Source organism: Trichosurus vulpecula, chromosome 2 (assembly GCF_011100635.1).
Source record: "Trichosurus vulpecula isolate mTriVul1 chromosome 2, mTriVul1.pri, whole genome shotgun sequence".
Classification (NCBI taxonomy): Eukaryota; Metazoa; Chordata; class Mammalia; order Diprotodontia; family Phalangeridae; genus Trichosurus; species Trichosurus vulpecula.
Window position 1 is genome coordinate 70,429,801 of NC_050574.1, and position 21,853 is coordinate 70,451,653.

General features: G+C 48.4%; 1 protein-coding gene across 2 annotated transcripts in view; it reads right to left on the minus strand.

The window, feature by feature from the left end:
• KIAA1522 (KIAA1522 ortholog) overlaps positions 1-21,853 on the minus strand; it is a 41,575-nt gene that overhangs the window by 6,383 nt on the left and 13,339 nt on the right. The window contains exons 1-5 of one of the 2 annotated variants that reach the window (XM_036745540.1): positions 5,281-5,338; positions 1,375-1,512; positions 765-820; positions 284-410; positions 61-177 (exon numbers count right to left, since the gene is read on the minus strand). In XM_036745540.1, the coding sequence (XP_036601435.1) occupies positions 61-177; positions 284-410; positions 765-820; positions 1,375-1,512; positions 5,281-5,338 (496 nt within the window). Of the gene's footprint in view, positions 1-60; positions 178-283; positions 411-764; positions 821-1,374; positions 1,513-5,280; positions 5,339-21,853 lie in introns of those variants that run through there. The other variant, XM_036745539.1, reaches the window with a different exon arrangement.

Below are 21,853 nucleotides of genomic sequence, written 5' to 3' on the forward strand. Positions count from 1 at the left end.
TCCTCCTCCCAGCCTCTATCATCCCCCAGCCCTCTCCAGCCCACCCCGGCAAGGGCTCACCCAGCTCCTTCTGGACGTGCTGTGGGAGCCCCAGCACTGTGCTCCGCCTTTCACGCCTTCGCCGGCCTGATTTCCCTGACTTTGAGGGGAATGAGTCATGAGGTCGGAAGGTGGAACCTGCAAGTGAGGGAGTTAATGGAGGTATGAAAGGGTTAATGGAAATGTCATCACACACAGGGAAGCAGCGGCTGGCAGAACCCAGGCCTTGTCCCCAGATACGCACCTTTGCGCTGGATCATCTCTGAACGGATGGACAGGGCATCCTCAGCAGCTGAGCTCTCCATGGTAGACGTGGTGCTCTGGCTGCAGAAGGAAACACTGTCCTCGTCCTCGGTGCCCATCTGGGATGACTGTGGGTACAGACAGAGCGGGATCAGGGAGGGTCCAAGGAGTCAGGGACACCCCAGCCCACTTCTCCTTCAGGATTCATGGCATCTACAGCCAGAATGAGCCTAGGCCCACATAGCTTCATTCCTTTACTCTGAAGAGTAGCAAGATGAGGACCAGAGTGAGAAAGAAACTTGTCCAAGGCAACCCAGGTAATTGATAGCAGAGCTTAACTGTGAGCGCAGGCTCTGATTCTAAACCGTGTTCTTTCCACTCTAACCCACTGCTTCCTCCTAAAGCCTGGCCCCTGAGGGACCCTGTGAAGGTTAGGGGAGAATCCAGGCCAGGTTAGCCACCCCTTCCTCCCTCCCCCTCACCTTGAGGCTCTGACTGTCTCCATGGTCCCAGCAGTCCTTGTTCTGTTTCTGTTTTTCTGAAAAGACAGGAAAAGAGAAACTATCCAAAACTCCAGCCTTTAATTCAGGGGCCTTTTGGTCAGAGGTGGACAAAAGAAGGTAGCAGCTCTAACACCCTCCCATCCTACCATCAGGGCCTCTTGGCCTGGGGTGTCTCTCCCCACCCCCACCTCACCCAGGGCCCAAAAAGCCAGGGGGACCACAGGTCTTAGAATGGAAAGGAGGCCTAATAGAGCATCTGGTTCACCTCATTCATTTTTACAGAGGAAGAAACTGAGGTCCAGGAGTCGGGCCTTGGACATGGGACATACCCTGCCACATCCCCTATCCATCCTTTGCAGTCCAACTCAAATGCCATATCTTCCCAGAAGCCCCTCCCTCAGACTTCCCATCACACTTTCTTTCATACTTTTCTCATGCACTTATCATGTAAAACTGAATTATTTTGCTATCTGCACTGGTGTCTCCTTCCCTTCTAAACACTGGTGACCTGAGGGGCTGGGAGAGAAGAAGGGACTCAGCTGCATGGGGCCACAAGAGCCCAGAGGGAGAATCTGGGGGGCACTAGCACCTTGGTGCTGCAGGGATCGAAGTCCTTCTTGAGCCTGAAAGTGCAGCTCCTCCAGGTGAGGAGGGCGGCTACTGGGAAAGAAGACATTGTCCTGATGGTCATCCGATGACGGCTGCTTGTTGTCCGCTTTGCTTGAACCTGGGGACAAGGGAAGAGGAGGCTGAAGAATCACAGATCTTGCACTGCAAGGGACCTCAGAAGGACCCCCCATTTTACAGATAAGAAAATGAGACCCAGGGAGAAAAGGCCACTGCCCAAGTGAGTCCCACAAGCAGCAGAGCCTGAACTCAAACCCAGATCCTCCGGCTAGAAATCATCTTTCCAGTGTACGAAGATGCTTCCTCTCACTGGCTGGTGAATTTCTAAAACATATCTCAGTTTTCTCTCTTATTTTACAGGGGAGAGAAATGAGGCACAAAGAAGTGTTAAGAGACTTACGCAAGGATGTGTGAATTTGAACTAAGGTCTTTAGACTCCTGGTGGTAAAGTGCAAAGTTGAGTCACGGGGGCACACCACTCCCTCCACCCTTCCCCTCACTGTGCACAGAGAGCAGGGACTATCTTCTGCTTTTCTGTGTATCCCCATCAATTAGCACAGAGCCTAGAACATAGTAAGCCTTCAATAAATGCTATTTGACTGGCTGCCTGGCCCAGAGCCAGGCTGATCCAGGCCCTGCCTCCAGCCAGGAGCAGAAGGCAGAGCAGCAGCCAGCAGGCCCTGGGCTTCCTTCCACACCTGCAACCACTCTACCTCTCTAGCCTCATCTCATAGCCCTGCCCCCCATAGCTCTCCTTTGCCAAGGAAGCTTTCTTCCCTTCCCCCGAGCAGGGGCACCTATGTGGATATGGACTGGAGGAGGAGAGCAAAGACTACCCTAAGTCTGTGTGTGGGCCTCTGCTGAGGGTCTCTCCAGGCCTCTCCCAAGTTCCCTTTCTTCTGAACATCCAAGCATCCCTGTCCCCCACCTCTGCCACCCTGCTTTTGCTCCTGTCATTCCCTAGGCCTAGAATACTCTCCCTCCCAAAGGACAGGTAGTCGGCAACAAACATTTATTAAGTTATTAAGGAAGGAAACCAGCATTTCTTAAGCACTCAGTATATGCTGGGCACTATGCTAAGCCTGAAGTTAGGAGAGAAAGGGAAGAACAGCCCCTGCCCTCAAGGAGCTCACATTCTAATGGGAATAAACTCCTCCCTATCTTTAGGTGATCCAGCGGATAGAACTCTGCACCAGAAGTCAGGAATCAAGATGACCTGAGTTCATATGCCGCCTCAGACACTAGCTGTGTGACCCCCGGACAAATCACTTAACCTGTCTGCCTCAGTTTCCTCCTGTAAAATGGGGATACCAACAGCATCCACCTCAAAGTTTGTTGTGAGGATCAAGTTAGCAAGCACAGTGCCTGGAACACACTAGGAGCTTAATAAATGCCTGTTTCCTTCTTTCCACAACCCAATTCAAATGCCAACTCGTCCAAGAAGCCCTTCCCCTCAGGTCTCCTACTGCACTTTGTTTTGTATGTTTCTAGTGCAATTTTTAAAAAACCAAACCTGTGACTTCATTCCTCATCATTCCTCTAGACCCCATGCTGTCTTTCTCTAACGCACTTAGTCATGTAATACTGTGTGTGTTAAACTAACTGTATTCGTTTGTGTCCTAACCCCTACCAGACTGTGACCTCCATGGTACACACACACTAGGAGCTTGCTAAATGTTCCCTTTCAGTCCTTCGTTGACCTATGTGGCAAGGGGGGGAGGAAAAGATGGTTTTGGGGGACGGGGCTCAGAGCCCCACTTTCCTTTACCGCACCCCAGACTGTCACTCTCTCCTGGTCTCAAGAGCCCTCAGATATAAGGCTCCTGGCTCTTTCACAAGAGATCCTATCACAGACTCCTCTTCTAAGAGGGGTGCTGACACAGTCCACTCAGTCAAGTGAAGTGGCCTCTGCCCCTTTAAATAGAATATACAACATAAGCAGCAAGGGGGGGTGGGTCATATGACTTTAGCTAAACCTTTCTGCATCTTACAAAGGACTATTTAAAGGGGCAGAGAGGTCCAAGCCTCCCTCCTTCCTCCACCATGTAAGAACCTGAGCCCCTCTGAACTTGGTTACTGGGCAGGACACTGATGACCACCTCTCTAGCTGAAGTGCCTGGAGATATCCAGGCTCACTGGGAGAGACAAGGATGCCAGAGGACCTGGTCTATTTAGAACAACCCTACCTACCCCCATTAAAATGCTCAGAGACTCCCACACTCTCCATGGGATAGAGATTCATAGCTTCTCTGCTCCCACCCTGACTCTCCAAGGCTATTTTTTGAAGTTTATTCACATCACACACCCCCACTCACTGCAACTGTAAGGGAGAGTTCCAGGTTTTCCATTCTGCTTCCCACAATTCCATCCAATCACACTAAGTCAACAGGTAAGACAGTGCCTGAGACCCAGGGGTGAATAACCTGGGTACTCCCTCCCTTCTATCACCCCTAACCTTCCCTCAAACAACTTTATCACAGATATCTAGGGCAACGAGAGGCAGAGAGAGAGGCTAAGCTACTTGCCCAGGGTCACAAGGTCAAAGCATCATAAGGACCCTAGCTAAATGGGATGGTAAAGATCAATTAACACAATCTTCTCATTTTACAGAAGATGAGCCTGAAGCCCTGAGATAAGTATTTTGCCCAAGGTCACACAGGTAAGTAAGTAAAAAAGCTGAGATTCAAAGCCAGGTCCTCGGACACCAAATCCTTTCTACCATGCCAAGTAGCAGAATTTGAACCCAGATCTTCCTAATTCCAAGCATGCCAGTTAAGGAATAAACTGAGGCCCAGAGAGGTGAAGGGCTTTTCCCAAGGTCGCAAAGGAAGTTCATTGCAGGACTTAGAACCCAGGTGCCCTGCCGGGTCTCTTTCCTCAAACCAGCTTCCCAAACACCTTTTTGAGAATTCGAGGACTTCACCCACCTACCCAACTCAGATTCAATCAAAGGTAGCTGTCCCCTGTTCCCAGAGGCCTAAAATCTGAGTTTCAGACCCTGCAAAGGCTTGTTGCTCAAAGCTAGGAAAATCAACCGATTGGAGGCCCAAGACCCAAGAGCCCAGCCCGAAGACAGGTACCCTGCAGAAAATGGACTGGCAACTGGAGACAAAACCTGGATGGATGGCCGGCAGATCAGACTGGGAGGCAGCCTGGGGGATACTGAGGTGGCCAGGGCAGAAGGTTACAAGATTTCTGGGGGGGGAGGGGTAGTGACTAGTCTGTTTCTGACTCCCCAGCTCCACCTTCCTGGCCCAGATGTGCCTGCACATACACACATACATACATATTCTCATACATAAAGACACACAGATAGATACAATCCCATACACACATACACCCAGCTCAGTCTGCAAACCCCCACCACACCACACCACCCCACCCCGCCCCCCCCATGGGGCGGTGTCCTGACAAAGGGAACTCTCTAGGGCTGTTGCAGAAAAAGAGGAGAAACACTGTCCCTCCTGCTTTCACCTCTAGAATATGGGGAGATGGGGAGAAAGCCAGTACGCCCCACATCCCCTCCTCATCTAATCAAGTTACCTCCTCGTTCCCTTCTGGCCACTATTTCCAGAGTCTGCCTCAGGAGGTAGAAATCAGAAGGGCACCTCTCCTCCCCTTTGGAGATCCCCAGGCTCACTGAGAAGGACAAGGATGCTAAAAGACCTTGTCTACTTTCTATGGCCCCACCCCCATGAAAATGCTCAGGGAATCCTACACTTGCTATTGGGAAGGCTGGAATTCCAGAGAGATCCAAGAGCTAGGCGCCTGTACAAGCGCTTGGAGCTCCCCAGGGCGGGGCAGGGATGCTAGAGGACCCAGTCTGCTCAGTGCTCGCCCCACCCCACGCAGCCTGCTCCCCACTCACCCCTTTTCTTAAAGAGCCCGAGGAGGGAGGGGAGGTGCCGGCCCATGAACACAACCATGGCGGCGGCCGAGGGGACCCCGAGCCCCCAGTGCCCCAAGGCTCTCCGGCCCGCCCTTGCCTGTTGGAGCTGCTCCGCCTCCGTCCAGGCTTTGGCGAGGACTGGAGACTGAAACTGCGCCAGCTCGGAAGGGAGGGAGGGCGGCGACTCTGGGGCCAGGGGGAGGGGCTGGCCGGCAGCCACTGCACCAAGGCTCCCGCCCCCTCCTCCCCTTGGGCGCTCCAGCCCGCTCCAGACCCCCAGCCTTCCCAGGCCCCAGAAATGGATGCCTAGAGGCAGAGGGGGAGACTGAGACTGAAATACCCTCAGTCTTCACCCCTATGGCAAAAAAGGGAGGGACTGCAGTATTTGACAAAAAAGGAGGCTTAGAAGGATACTCTACAGTGACTCCCTCATTTTTACAAAAGAGGAAACTGAGGCCCAGAAAGGGCAAAGGACTTGTCCAAGGTCACACAGCTAGTGACTGACAGAGACGGAATTTAAACCAGGTCAGACAATCCCAGGATATTAGAACTGAAAGGGAGCTTAGAACTCATTTATTCCAATCCTTTGGGTTTTGTTTTGTTTTGTTTTTACAAAAGAGGACACTGAAGCCTGGAAAATGGAAGGGGCTTCCCCAAAGGTCACTAGTTTAGAAAGTTGCAGACCCCCAGGGATCTCCAGGTGCTATCTAGTCCAACTCATATTTGAACAGGAATCCCCAGAGGAGGTCCTCCGTCCTTCTGGTGAAAAGTCAAACCCAAAACCTGGAGGGCTGGCAAAGTGGAAAGAGCCCTGGCTCTGGAGTCAGAGGATCTGGGTTCAAATTCTTCCACTGATAATGGCCTGTGTGACCCTGGGCAAGTCACTTCTCCCTAGGCCACATGTGTAAAATGAGGAGTTGGATGGGATGACCTCTGAAGTCCCATCTAGAGGATTTTCGATCCTCTACCTTAAATTATATCTTCCAACAAGCTAACTTATTTCAGCTTAAGGCCCCAGCACCTCCCAAATAGCTTCATAACCTCAAAGAGCTCCACCAAGCTCTACCTCCCCTAACCAATCAGCTGCCAAATCCTGTTAATTCTACTTCAAAACCATCTTGTACCTCATCCCCCATAATACAAGAGCCTTCTTCATTTCCATTTCTGCAACAGCCTCCCTGCATCTGGTCTCCCCACCTCCAGTCTCTCTCCTTTCCAAACTATCCTCCAAACATCTGCCAAAATAATCTTTCTCTGGCATAGATCTGAACCACAACCCTACCTTCCTCAAAAATCTTTAATGGCTCCCTATTTTTTTTCCAATGTACATGTAAAGATAGTTTTCAATATTCATTCTTGTAAGATTTCAAGTTCCAAATTTTTCTCCCTCCTTCCCTCCCTTCCCTCCCCCCTCCCCAAGACAGCAAACAATCTGATATAGGCTATACATGTACAATCATGTTAAATATATTTCCACATTAGTCATGTTAGGAAAGAAGAATCAGAACAAAAGGGAAAAACCATGAGAAAAAAAAATAAAGCAAAAAAGAAAATAATCTGCTTCGATTTGCATTCAGACTCCAGAGTTCTTTCTCTGGGTGTGGATAGCATTTTCCATCAGGAGTCTTTTGGAATTGTCTCAGATCCTTGCATTGCTGAGAAGAGCTAAGTCTATCTGACAATGTTGCTGTTACTGTGTACGATGTTTTCCTGGTTCTGCTCACTTTTCACTCAGCATCAGTTCATGTAAGTCTTTCCAGGTTTTTCTGAAATCCACCAGCTCATCGTTTCTTATGGAACAATAATATTCCATTACATTCACATACCACAACTTGTTCAGCCATTCCCCAACTGATGAACATCCACTCCATTTCCAATTCTTCGCCACCACAAAAAGAGCTGCTACAAATATTTTTGTACATGTGGGTTCTCTTCTCTTTTTTATGATCTCTTTGGGATACAGACCTAGTGGTTTTACTAGATCAAAGGATATGCACAGTTTTATAGCCCTTTGGGCATAGTTCCAAATTGAATGGCTCCCTATTATAAGAGAAATTACAAATTCAGTCTCATATTTAAGGCCTTCCACATTCTGGTTCTAATTGACCTTTCCCATCTTATCTTACATCACTCTTCCCCCCGACCCCCACCCCAATATAGGTGTTCCAGCCATGGAAATCTCATCATCCTGCAAGATCAAATCAGCATTGGTCCTCACCCTTTATCAGTGGTACCCTCTGCCCCTCTGATTGTAGGGCAAAGCCACTAACTCTGAAACCTCCATTTAAAGAGGAGCCCAGGCCAGAAGCCTCCTCATTTCCCCAAAGCCCAGTTGGGTACCTACCTCCTCCCCCACTTTTTAGCTTTCTCTTATGTGCAGCCTTCCCACATTAGATTGTAAGTTTCTAGAGGGAAGGGACCATCCTTCATGTTTGTTATTTGTATCCCCAGCACTTGCACAGTGCCTGGAACATAGTAGGTGCCTAACAAATGTTTACTGACAGCCAAACTGGACTAGCTGTTATCCTCCATGCTTATAATGCACTCAATTCAACTCCCTGCACAATATTCTTTAATTTTCCCTCAAGGCTGAGCTTAGGAGCCACCACTTCTCTGAAGCTTGCCCCATCCCCCCAGTTGCTACTGTTCCTTCCCTCCTCCAGTTAGCTAGCATTGTATCCCATCTGTTCTTCCATGTTCTATCCCTCCTCTCCCCCTCCCTGTAGGATGCCCAGGTTGTTTGAATCCCTAGCATCCAGAAGCAGCTAGTATAAAAGACAGGAGCACTGGGCTCGGATTCCAAAAGGTTCAGATCTTGCCTCTTTTGACTGGCTAGCTTTGTGATCCTGGGTAAGCCACTCCAACCTCCATGTGCCTCAGGCAATTCCTCAGTCCCATCACAGTCATAGATGGCTTGTTAACAGTTTTGGTAGAAAGCTGGTGAAGGGAATTCCCACACCTGGTATTACTTGAGCTGGTAAAATCCCAGATGCTTTTTTTGTGAACACCCAGCACAGTGCCTATACCTAATAATGTTTGTCCAATAAATACAGGGTGTCCCTAAAGAGTCTAAGCCAGGAGTGTGGACCTTCAGCCATGGGCTGCAGGCTTCCCACCTGTGGTCTATGCCTTGGGAACAACATCCTGGATTTATTATTGAATCCATGAGGTCGATTCCATTTTGGGACAGGACAGCTCTAACGGTTAGGAATCTCTTCCTTGCATCCATCCAAAATCTGCCTCTCTACAATGTCTATCAATTGCTTCTAGGCCCCTCTAGGGCCAAGGAGGGCCTCTTCCATAGGACTGCCCATCAAAAATTTAAAAAGAGTTAGCATTCTCCCCCCTCCCCCTTTCCCAAGCTTTCTTTTCTCCAGGCTAAAAATTCCCAGTTCGTTCAACTTGTCCTCTTACTCTTGGTCTCATCATCCATTGACAATATACCAGGTTGACAATGCCCTTCCTAAATGCCTAGAAATGAACACAGTACTTTGCACAAGGTCTGACCAAAGTGAGGGCATTAGGAGTAACACCTGCCTCATTCTTGGCTTGGGCCCTTCTCACAGGATTCAAGACCTTGTTCCAGAGCAGTCCTCCCAGGAAAGGAGCAGGTGGCCACAATGAGGCCAGGGCTTGGGACATGAGGAATCTCATTTTAAAGGCCTCAGCCACTGAACCATCCTGCACCCAAACCAGCTCTGTGAGACGAACGGAAAGCCTGGTGTGATCACTGGTATGTTGCTCTGGGTAGGAGCTGGTCAAAGCCGCCATAGGGTTTGAAGTTCTGGCTTCTGGGAAAGGCCAGGCTCCTCTCAGGGGGCTGGGGTCTGCTGGTAGAGCCCAGCTCTTCTGGGCATACCCTGGAGGGACCAGCATGCCAGGCACTGAATAGTACTGGCCTAGGAGTCCAAACCTGGCTTCCATATTTTTTAACTGTGGGACCCTGGAAGTTTTACCCCCTCTCCCAAGACTTAGTTTCCTCACATCTTAAATGAGGATATTTTCACCAACCTCATAGGGTTGTTGTGAGAATATCATAATTATGGAAATGGAATTTATTTTTATTACCCTATTGGGCATGCTACAAAAGATGGCCTCTCTGATCCAGGACAGGGCTGCCCACCTTGTGTAGAAGGGATGCATGGAGAGCAGGGCAGCCAGCAATCAACCAAGATATTACTACTGTCTACTACAGGTAAAGGGAGATTAGAGAGCTATCCATCCCAGGATCTGCCGCCAGGGAGCCCTCCAGCCTGGGAAAATACAAAGTAAAAACAATCCTAACAGTAAATACTCACCTAACAACTATAGCAACATTGCTGAAGTGTGTATTACCTCCTCTGATCTGAGGGAGTTGGGCTATAGCTTCTTCAAGGTCCATTCCAGCCATATAGTGATGTTCTTTTTACCCTTTGACCCTCATAAGCACCCTGAGGATTCCCACCCCCGTGGGCCTCCCTGGCCCCAGCCTCTCTCCTCTCCAATCCATCCTCCACACAACTACCCAACAGATATCCCCAAACTGACACCAGGTCTGACCACTTCACTTCCCTGCTTTGGTTGCTCCCTACTGCCTCCAAAGGAAAAGAGGAAATCTTTGATTTGGCAGCAAAAGCTCTAAAGAACCAGGCTCCAGCCAACTCCTTCTAGCTTACTGCCCCATACTCTCCCTTTGCATACTCTGAAGTTCCAGGCAGACCGGCCTAAGTGAGGCTGAAGATTAGAGGTGGAAGAGAGCTTGGCATCTGACAGATGAAGATGCAGCCCAGAGGGATTAAATGGGCCAAGGTCACATAGGAAGTAAGTGGCAAAGGCAGGATTTGAACTCAGGTCTGCAAGCTCCAAGGCCAGCATTCATTCCATGGGATCATGCTTCCTCTCTGCAAGGAATAACCCATCTTCCACCTCTGTGCCTTCAAAGACTCTCTCTCAGGCCTGAAATATACTCTACTCTCACCCCCACCAAAAACCTCCTTAATTCTACCTCTTCCTTCAACAGTTAATTCAAGCCCCACCTTCTCCATGAGGCCTTCCCAATACAGTCTGTATTTATTTATTTCTTATAATAGCTAGAGAGTCTGCTATGTGCCAGGTACTGTGATAAGCTCTCTATAAATCTTATTTCATTTGCTCCTCACAACAACCCTGTGAGATGGATATTATGATGATCTCCATTTTACAGACTAGGAAAACTACAACAAACAGAGGTAAAATGACTTGGCCAGGTTGACACAGCTAGTAGATGTCTGAGGCCAAATCTGAACTCCAGTCCTCCTGACTCCAGACTCCGTGCTCCGTCCACTACAAGACCTGTGTGGTAGCTTCAGTAGTACAGTCTATCTCTGTAAGTTGTACCTCCAGAAGAATGTAAGCTCCTTAAAGGAAGGGGCTGTCTTTGTAAGCCCAGTGCCTGGCACACACTAGACCCTTAATAAGTGCATGCTGGATAATAAATGAATGCACACATGCACCCGTGAACCAATGAACTGATGTAAAGGCAGTTAAGAATGTTCTGGGTGAGCTGGAAGGGACCTTAAAAGGCCATGGAGCCCAACTCTGTCATGTTATAGATGAAGAAACTGAGACACAGAGTGGTTAAGTGACTTGCTCAGGGTCACAGTTACTAATTCTGGTTTAAATTAAGTACTTTTTCCCAAAAATGTCGTTTTCCCACATACTCCCACAAACCACAACATACACAATAGACAACTTCCCTCCCTAATGGCACACATATACCCCTCATATTGCATATACACACACATACATACATGTGTGCACATATACTACATTATGTATGTGTTCTACGACACAGTTCACATTCTTTCCACATATGCATACACCCACATACAAGTTACACAACCACCCACATAAATGTACCGCATACCATTCTCATATGTAGGTATGAACGTACACACGTACAGACATTTATATACCATACTCTTCCTACCTGCCCACACACAGGAACCACATCCCAATCCCTCCCCAACCCCTACACAGGCATATTCCTCACACACATAAAGGATCAGAGATGTGTAGGTAGAAGAGACCTTAGAGGGCACCCAATCCTACCTCAAGAGTTTACTGACAAAGAAACACACCTGGAGAGATAGAATTTGTCTGAGGCCATACAGTTAATGAGGTGCAGGCCCAAGGCTGGAAACAGGATCCTCAGGGACAATGGGATTCTACTGGACGAGGGGGAGAAAAAAAAATCTGCTATGGAGTAGAGGCCCTGGGAACCCAGAACCCTTTCTGATAAGCTATCCTAACACCCCTCAGTGGTTAATTGCTGAGAGCAAAAAAATTCATCACACTTCCCATGAACACACCTGCACTCCTACACAAACTTCCATACACCACACATACACATACACACACCATAACACCGCCCACAGACACAAGGCATCTCAGGCACTGATGGACAGAGCGAGGTGGGGTGGAGTGAGGGTGGAATCAGAGTCATTCTGCTCCTTCCCTCCTCAAAGGAGCTACCATTTGTAGAAAAGATGTATCGCTATGATTCTAATTATTCATTTCTATGTCCAACCTTTAATTATTTCGCCAGTCTTTTGGGGGGTTCTTCAGGGCTCCAGCTTCTCTCTCTCCTGGGCTCCTAATGTTGACTCTGGCTTCCATTAGCCCCACCTTCAGTGACCCATCCCCTTGGTCATGCCTTGCCACAGCCCTCAGGAGAGTTGGGACCAGGAAGCCTGAAGAGAGAATCAACTTGCCTACAGATGCATAGTAGTGATAGGTGTGCTTCAATATGTGGAAAAGAAATCTGGCTCTGTGGATTTCATCTGCCAGATAACACTGAGCCCATTTGCTGCTAGATTTCTTCATGGGATTCTTCACTAGCTTTCTTGGAGTGGCTTCCTGTCTCTCTGGAGAGAGGAGAGGGAGGGGGCAGGGTGAGCTGTGTGTCTCTCTTCCCCTCCCCCCTTAGACCGGGGGCTGCCTCCTCCCTCAAAACAGGCAAAAACTTGGGCCCCAGGCCAAAATCAAAAATTCCTTTGGTTACCTCAGGGACAATAGGATTCTACTGGGTGAGGGGGAGAAAGAAATCTGCTATGAAGTGGGAGGCCCTGGGAACGAAGACTCGAACACTGGGTGGGGAAGTTGGGCAGATCCTCACCCCCTCTAGAACAGAAAGGAGTTAGGTGTCTTTCCCAGCCCCAACCCAGAAGAAAGCCACTCACCAGGTCCAGGGGAAATAGGCAAGAGGTGGGAAGGGGCTGTGCAAAGCAGGTTAGAGAGAAGGCTACAGGCTGGATATCCCTAGGGAAGAGGGTCCCAGGTGCATAACAGCTGGAAGTTGACAGCTGCACATCGCTGCAGCCAAGTCCCCAAGCCTGGGCTTTGATAACATCTGGTTGTCCTGACAACCACCCTCCCCCACCTGTAGTCTTGAGACCTGCAGCTGAAGGGCCTCCTCAGCTCCCAGTGGATGTAAATCTACAAATGACCTAGGTCCAGTGAGAAGGCTGGAGGAAAGGAAGAGGAAACTTCCCCCAGAGAAACCTTATTCACAAACCATTCACAAGCCTGCTGGATCCTGTCCAGAACCCAGAACCCGAGCATTGCACACAGTCCTGAGAAGGCTGTCCAATACTACCACCATCCAGCCCAAGGGGCTCCTCCCCTACCTGGCTGAGGAAGGGAAAGAGGAAAAGTATACCTCAATTAAACCTTGTGCTCAGGCAGCCTGATGTAACAGAAAGTGTAGTAGTAATAATAATTGACATCTATATAGCGCTCTCTTTATAGACAGCTCGTAATAATCCTGTGGGATCCATATGTGACAGATGACACTAAAGTCTGTGACAGATATCATGATCCCCATTTCACAGATGACAAAACTGAGGCTGGGTGAGGTTAAGTGACTGCTTCCTAGTCACAAAACTATTAATTGTCAGAGGCAGGATTTGAACCCAGGTTTTCCTGACTTCAAGTCCAACACCACATGCCATGCCCCGATGCCTGGATGGACAAGGAGTCCAGAACAGGGAGTTCCAAAAACATAAGTTAAAAATCCAGACGCTCAATAAAGAGCTGTATAAACTTGGGCAAGACACTTCCTTTTTCAAGGTCTCAAGTTTCTCATCTGTAAAATGAGGGCACTGGACTAGGCGCCCCCCAAGGTCATTTCCCAGCCTGAGCGTTTCATGTTCCAAGGTCCTTCCCAGGGCTTCCATTCAATGCTGGATGTTCTAATGGTGGGGTTTTGGGGTTTTTACAGTTCTTTTCCAGGTCTGCCATTCTATGATGTGGGAAACATCCTCTTGAGGGAGATGTCTCAACCTGCCCAATTCCTGTAACAGGGGGCAGGGGCGGGGCAGGAGGGAGCACCCAAAGCACCCGCCTGACTCAGGGCAGAGGAATGAAGGGGGAGGGGCATCCTGAAGGGGAGGGACTCCACCCCCAGCTCCTTTCCAGAGGACCTCCTCAGTGTCTCAGGCCCCAGCCTTCTCCACATACCAGGACTGGAGGTCTAATTAGGGGGAGTAAAGAAGAGAGAAGAGCTGGGGAGGGGATGGAGCTGGGAATTCCAGGCCCACCTATGTGCCTCACTTGCCCTAAGGAAGGGGGAAGAAGGCTTGAGGGGGTAGGGAAAGTGATGGAGGGCATGCAGTGGTGATGGCTGCACCTTGTAAAAGCCCTGTGAGAATGGGTTGAGAGGGGAGTTCCTGAACCCATATTCTAGACCAAACAAAAGAATGCCTCTCCCATGCATCCTCCTAACTCCCCCCACCTGTTACTCCCACACTGGCCAAGAGAGGTTGGAGAAAGGATGGGCCCTGCTTCAAAAGGACCCCCCACCTCCAGACTCAGGGAGGCCCTCGCTCTTCCCAGACAAAGGGGAAGGGGTATTGGCCTTTAGACAATTGATCCAAGAGATGGAAGGAAAGGTTTGCAGCCAAGGAGAGGGGAAACACCCCATTCGGGAGTAGTGAAAGCCAGGGGAGTTTCCAGCCCTGCCCCACTGAAACAACAGCAGCCCCTCCCCCTCCCTTCAGCCAAGCAGACCAGCAGGTTTTAAGGTAAATATTGGTTGGTTGGGGGCAGGGGGGGGGGGGGAAGAGCTAGGAGGGCCCAGGAGAAAGAGAGTAACCTTTCCACAGAAGGACCCCTCAGGCTAAGTGGAGCAGAGTACAAAGAGCAATAATCAATTATTATCCTAATTGAGTCTGGTTTAGTCATCCAAATTATAAAAATCAAGTCAGAATTCCTTATTGGTGTTAGACTTTGGACTTTGCAAAGCCTTCAAAGACCAGCTGGGAAGGTAATTTCCCAGCACTTCTTACACAAGGGGAAACTGAGGTCTACAGAAGAGAAATGGCCACAGGGTTAGCCTGCTTACCAGGCTTGCAAGATTTCCCCAACAACAGGTCCAGGTTTCTTTCCTCCAAACCTCTTTCCTTGCTCTCCAAAAGACAAGTGGAGTCACAATCAAGATAAAGGCTGAGCACCAGCACCCAGCAGATTCCCAAGTCTTCGCCAGCTACACATTGACCATCACAGACTAAAGGAAAGAGCATGGGGTGCGAGGACCTAGATTTGAATTCCAGCCTCCTCACACTGTGCGCAGACAAACTTAGTTGAGTTCCAATGCCCAGCAGGATCTAAGTTTTCTCATCAATTAAAATGGAGACAGTGTAAACGTAGGAGATTGAGAACAGGCTTCAGAGCCACCCCCTTGACCATACACAGCAGCCTATGTGAATAGGGCAGGGAGGGTAGGGGAGAGACATTGTAAAGGCAGAAAAAGACTTGGTGGGGGGGATGACAATGAGGAGCTGTTTGACACAAGCTCCCACCTGGTGGGCCACTAATTGTTAGTAAGAGGGATAATACATAACCTATCAATGCTACAGGCAACTCTCTTCAAATCATAAACTGCAAAGACGTAACTGATCTAATCAGAAACAGGGAATTTCTCCTTTGGGAAGGGGATGAGGAGAGGAGGACCAACTTCATTGCAAAAAATGAAGCCCTAATTCTGTAGGTAGCCAAGGGGCACGATGGATAGATGCTGGGCCTGGAGTCCAGAAGACCTTCGTTCATATTCAGTCTCAGAGTAACCCGGGGAAAGTCACAAACTGTTTGCCTCAGTTTCCTCAAATGTAAAATGGGGATAATAACAGCATCTACCTCCCAGGGTGGTGGTGAGGATAAAGTGAGATCATATTTGTAAACACTTAGCACAGAGCCTAGCACACAGTAGGTGCTTTATAAATGCTTATTCCTTTCCCTTCCCCACCCCTCAATTAAGAAATTCCCCCTACACCAAAGTGGATCTACACCTACTCTGCAATCCTATAGTCTCAGCACTGTGCCTGGGGTACTGGGAGAGGTTAAGAGACCTATCCAGGGTCATTCAGCCAATTTGTGTATGGAGCTTGAGTCCAGATCTCTGTTACCCAGTCATTCCCCTAACCCAACAGTATCACAGATCCAGATCCAACCCCACAAAAAAGAGGAATCAGACTAGACCAACAGTTCTCAAACTTTTTGGTCTCAGGACCCTTTTTCACTCTTAAAAATTAGTGAGGACCCCCCTAAAGAGCTTTTGCTTACATGGATTATATGTATCAACATCTATCATATTATAAAGTAAAACCTCTTAGGGTTATTTTGACCATGCAGTCCCCCAACCAGACTTTGAGAACCACTGGACTAGATGCCTACAAGTTTATCTAGAGCCAACATGTCCAAAATGAAAGCCATGATCTCCTCCCTTCAAGACTAGCCTCTTCCCTCTTACAGTTCAGGGCCCACCATCCTCCAGTCACTGGGCTCACAGCTTGTGTAAACTCAACTCTTCATTGTCAGTCTCCCCACTCCCCCATCCACCTATCCACCCAACTTTCTCTACCTTTATCTCTCCAATCCACCCCCTTCTCTCTAGCCCTCAACCCTAATTCTGGCCCCCATCACCTCACCTGCATTGTCTTCTAAGTGATCTCTCTGCCTCAGTTCTCTGCCCGTTACAACTCATCCTCCACTCAGCTACCAAAGTCATGTTCCTAAAGCACAGGTCTGATTGTGCCAGGGGCTGCCCTTGCTTCATTAGCTCTATCAGCTTATTACCTCCCAGATCAAACAGAAAGTCCTCTGGTTAGTATTCCTTAAAGCTCTTCAGAAGCCAGCCCCTTCCTACACACCCACTTTAGGCCTCTTTCTGATCTAGCTACACTGACCTATTTGCTATACCTTGAACAATCTAATTTCTGTGCCTTTGTCCTGGCTGGTGCATATGCCTGGAATGCTCTCCCTCCTCACCTCTGCCTCCCAGCTTCCCTGGCTTCCTTCAAGACTCATCAGAAATCCCACCTTCCACTGGAGGCCTTTACCAGCCCCCAGATGCCAGTGCTCTTCCATCTCATATTTTCATTGTTTATTCGTTTTCAATCTGTCTGACTCTTTGTGACCCCATTTGGGGTTTTCTTGGCAGAGATACTGGAGTGTTTTGTCATTTCTGTCTCCAGCTCATTTTATAGATGAGGAAACAGAGACAAACAGGGTGAAGTGACTTGCCCAGGGTCACACAGGTAGTAAGCATCTGGGGCCAGATTTGAACTCAGGAAGATGAGTCTTCCTGACTCCAGGACCCACACTGAATCCACTGAACCACCTAGATGCCCACCTGCTACCTTCCCTGTACTCTGTATCTATCTCATATATACCTAGTTACTGACAGGCTGTCTCTCCCGTTCGAACGCAAGCTTGGAATGATAAAGGGATGTCTGCCTTTTTTTGTACCCTCAGCACTTAGCATCCTGCCTGGCCCGTAGTAAGCACCGATAGAGCTTGTTGACTGCCTGGTTGATGATTTTCAATGTTTCTTCCAGCTCTAAATCCAGAGATCCTCTAAGTCTTTCTCCGGCCCATCCTAACTTTCCATAGAAAAGGTCAATACCTTATCTCATGATCTTTCCTTCAGGTACACTGAGAATGAGGAAGAGGCTGGGATTCACACAATGCCCTGGCACATAATATGCACTTAAATGCTTGCCAACTGGACCAAGGGCCAGGAAAAACTGGTTGCTTGAACAAAGAGGCCTTATTAGGAAGACCCTCTGGGTCTTTTGTGGGGACTGTTTAATATAATCAAGGACTTTCCTCCCTACCCCATGCCCCACCAGAGACCTATCTGTAGAAGGAAGGGTAAGGCCTTTCCTTATCTCAAGAGCTCAGATAAAAAAAAAGGAATCTTCAAAGATCCAAGGGGGAGGGGAGATGGGGAAAAATGAACAAGACTAAACAGGCAGCAGCCTCACGGGCAGCTTCCCCACCAAAGTCCCAGAGCCTAAGTAGAATCACCCAGCTAGGTCATATCACACCCCCCACCCCAGACAAACCTACTTTGGCTTACATGGGCCAGGATCCTTACATTCTGGGCCTGGCACCCACCAACCTCAGACAAGTCCCTCTCCCTCTCTGGGTTTCACTCACCTAGTAGGATGACTGGAAAAGGGGCCTGATGATTTATTGTAGTAAGTAATAACACTGGATTCGGAGTCAGAAGAGGAATCAGAGGACTGGGGGGAGGATGGACAAGTGGGAGCGGGGCAAAGAGGGAAGAGACAGGGAATCAGGAGCATGTGGCAAACAGGCAGCAGCCACCACTGTTTCCCAGCTCAGGCCTAAAAATCAAAGCAGAATGAAGATCTGAGCCCCAGTTCCACAGTTTACCAGATTGTGACCTTGGGCAAGTCACTTCATCAGAATTCACAACACCTACCTTACATGGGGTGTTTTACCATCAGGCAAGAGAGGTGATAGATTACAGGTACAGAATGAGGCACACATTGCCAATGTTGTTGATATGCTTTGCTTACTTGTACTTTTGTTACAACATGAAACTCTCTTGGAGAATGGGGCAGGGTGGAGGTGTACAGGGGGTCACTGAGAAGTGACAGTCTTTTTTTTTAAAGAATATTTTCAAAGTTCTTTATGCTATAGACAGGAGCTATTACGGTATCCTCTCCCCACGCAATCTCCCATGGGGGGAGGATGAAAAGACTTGATGAATTTTTTCCTACCCAAGAAGCCAGGAAGGCTTTACACCTGTGTGATCTTCAAGATGCACTAGGAATATTAGCCAACCTAAAACAGGCCCCACTGAATGGAAAGCCCAGGGGCAATGCAGGGAGCCTCTTCCCTTGGAGCCTGCCAGCACCTGACCAACAACATACAGTACTTCTTACAATGCTCCCCACCCCACCTCCTCCTTGGGGACACAATTCTCAGCCTGCTCAGAGCAGTCCTAAGCTTCTCCAAGTAGAAGCTGGACCTTTGACTTCCTCCCCCAAACCTTTGCGCAACCTCCCTCTCTGCACCCCTGACACACAGACAGACAGACAGACACAGACACACAGACAGACAGACACACACACACACACTCACACTCACTCTGATGGGCGTGGGGGGGGGTGTCACAGCCTTTCCCTTCCCTCCAGTCTCAACCCAGACCTGCCCAAATGCAAATTTCCAGGCTACAGTTTGAGCAGTGTTTCCATGGAGCTGAGAACAAACATAAGGAGATCCCATCCCACCTCTCCCCCACAGAGACACCTGCCCAGGCCTCCCATGCACAGCCACTTCCACCCCCAGGTTCTGTCCCAGAGAAAGCTCAAGCCTTTCTACCTTTACTCCTGGCCCAGCTGGCCAAGGAAGAAGCAGAGCTGGTCCAGAAAAAGTCTTCCAGGTTAAATCTAGACTGGCCTCCCCGCACTTTTCAATTTCAAAGGCCATCAAGTCCAACCTTCTCATTTTACAAATGAGGAACTGAGTTAAGTGACTTACCCAAGATCAATACAGCTATACATTTCTGCAGTGGGATATGACCCCAAGTCATAGGATTTATTACTGTAAGAAACTTTATATAGCATTAATCCAGCCCCACCCCCACCCCCCACTAATAGGAAGACTGAGGCTCAGAGATTCAATTCAAATTAATACATCCTTGTTAAGCACTTTCTATGTAAAGAAGCACTATTTCAACAAGATCACTGATCTACTGTAGGGAGGATGGTATGGGAAAAGATCATTGAATCTGGAGTCAGGAGACCTAGATTCCAATTCTGCCTTTTTTCACCAGCTACAGGATTGGAATCAAGCCACTCAACCTCTCAAAGTATAAAATGAGGTGACGAATATCAACTTCACAGGGTTGTCCCTTGTTTAAAAAGACAATGAAATGGTTCTTTAGACCTACAGAAAGGGGTTATGTTAGAGGCACTGGCCTGGCTCTCAAGGAACTTACAAGCGATCATGACACTTGAGCATCTCTCCTTCCAGAAAGCCTCTCCAACCCTGCCCCCCCCCCCCCCCACCAAACTCCAGCTGTGGCCATTGTTCACCACTGAGGCCTTGACCCTCTTCTCTCCCTCTACCATCTCTCAGGATGAACTAGTCCTTAGCCAAAAAATGATCACCTCTCAACTCTAAAAGCACACCTCCAACAAACTCCAGGACATCTCCTTGTGCATGTGCTCCCAGGGCCTCAAACTGGGCTCTTCCAAAGCCAAACTCTTCGTTACTACCTAAACATGCTTTCAACTTTGACATTTCTGTCAATGGTACTACCATCCTCCAAGAGACCTGGAGTCACCTCAACTCCTCCTCTCCCTCACTCCCATCATCTAAACATAAGATCACAGATTTAGAACTGGAAAGGACCTTAGAGGCAATCTAGTCCAACACCCTCATTTTTCAGATAAGGAAACTGAGGCAGAGAGAAATTAAATGTCTTGCCAAAAGTCACACAAGTTGGCAGTGCCCAAATTGAAATCTAGATTATCTGCCTGGAAAGCCATTGTTTTTTTCCCACCATACCACATGATCTCTTTTTACTATTGCTGGTTAATTTCTCCTCTACAATATTCTCCTTTCCAACCTGATGGTCCATCCCTACCTTAGCCCAAGTCCCCACCATCTCTTATCCAGACTACTATACTAGTTCTGCCAGCTCTAAATCTTGTTTTTGAGCAAGAGATGACCAAAGAGGCAGGCACCATCACCAGATTTAGTTAGAAAGTCAGTCCAACTCCAAAGGGAAGTCACAACCAACTGTGTCAGCCTCATTTTCATTGTAGTAGAGACATCACATGACTATGCATGTCGAAGCTACTTTCAGAGTCTCCTGATAGGTCTCCTAGTTTCCAGTTTCTCCCTTTCCAACATGCACATGGTCAAGTGATCTTCCTTAATCAGCTCAGATCCAACATTCCCTTACCTAAAAACAAACAAAAAAAAAACCACCCATCTTGATTCCCAATAGACTGCACAAATCAAGCCCAAATTCCTCAACCCAATCCCTGTTAGAAGACTATGAAAATAGCCTTGATGTACAGTCATGTGATATCTCTGTGCCACAAGGAAACTGAGGCTGATGAAGGTGGATGTGACTTTCCCTTGGAGATGAACTGAATGACCTCCTTCTAACTCTAAATCTTGTGATGGTACCTGCATCTTTGGTTACCCCTTCAGACCTCCTTACCTAATCCCCTTCTTCTCCAAAAGCATCCTCAGCTTATTTCTTTGTCTTCCCTCTCCCCCATCATACTAGGCTCCTTTCCACCTCTGTGCCTTTGTTCAGGCTTCTCCTCTCGCCTAGGATGCTCTCCCCTGGTTTTTGCAAAGGATAATGGGACTTAGAGCTCCAAGGACTTTGGGGATCGTGTATTCCAACCCCCTTACTTAATAGACGAGGAAATAATAAAAATTGCCAGGGGTAAGTCTGGTGGTGAGCATTGGAAGCAGCTTTCCAACACAGGCCATCTTGCTCCAAATCCATCCTCTTTGCAGTGGTACATGCATGCTGCTCTATGGCAAATGAGGGCCCATGCATCCTTCAGTGCCCACTTCAGACTCATCTCTATGAAGCCTTCCCTCATTAACCTTTCTGAATTCCTTGTCACACAAGTCTAGCTAGGATTTGGATGGTAGGAAAAAAGGGCCACTTTCTCATATCGCCTTAATATCTTGTCTGGAAATGTGATCTCTCCAACCACATCTGTCTTATCTCTTCAACTAACCTGTCAGTAACCTGAAGATAAAGACTATGTTTTCTTCTCAGATACGCTCCAGCCACCCCCAGGGAAAACACAAAAGTTCATCAGCAGTGAGATCTCTAAGCACTAATCCCATCCAGGTCAGCAGGATTACAAACACTGGGAAGGAGAGCCATTTCTCCAAGCTGTATCCCCCTTCCCTGCCTGGGTTCTAGAAAAAGAAAAGAGAAGGATGGAAAATTGACTTGATTTCTCAGTTGGGAGGATGAATAGGATACAGTAGGGATGTTGGGCAGAAGTGACCAGAATCCCAGGATCCTCTTCCCCAAGGCTTCCCTGGGTAAAGTGTTAGGCAGGAAGGCATTTAACCCTGCTGGGGGACACATCCCTCAGAGAAATGTTAGTTTTAACATTAGAGACCATCTAGTCCAATGACCTCCTCATTTTACAGATGCCAAAGCTTAGGCTCAGAAAGGAAAAGGGACTTGCCCAGGATCACAATCTGATCACAAACCTCTAGGAGGTACCCATTG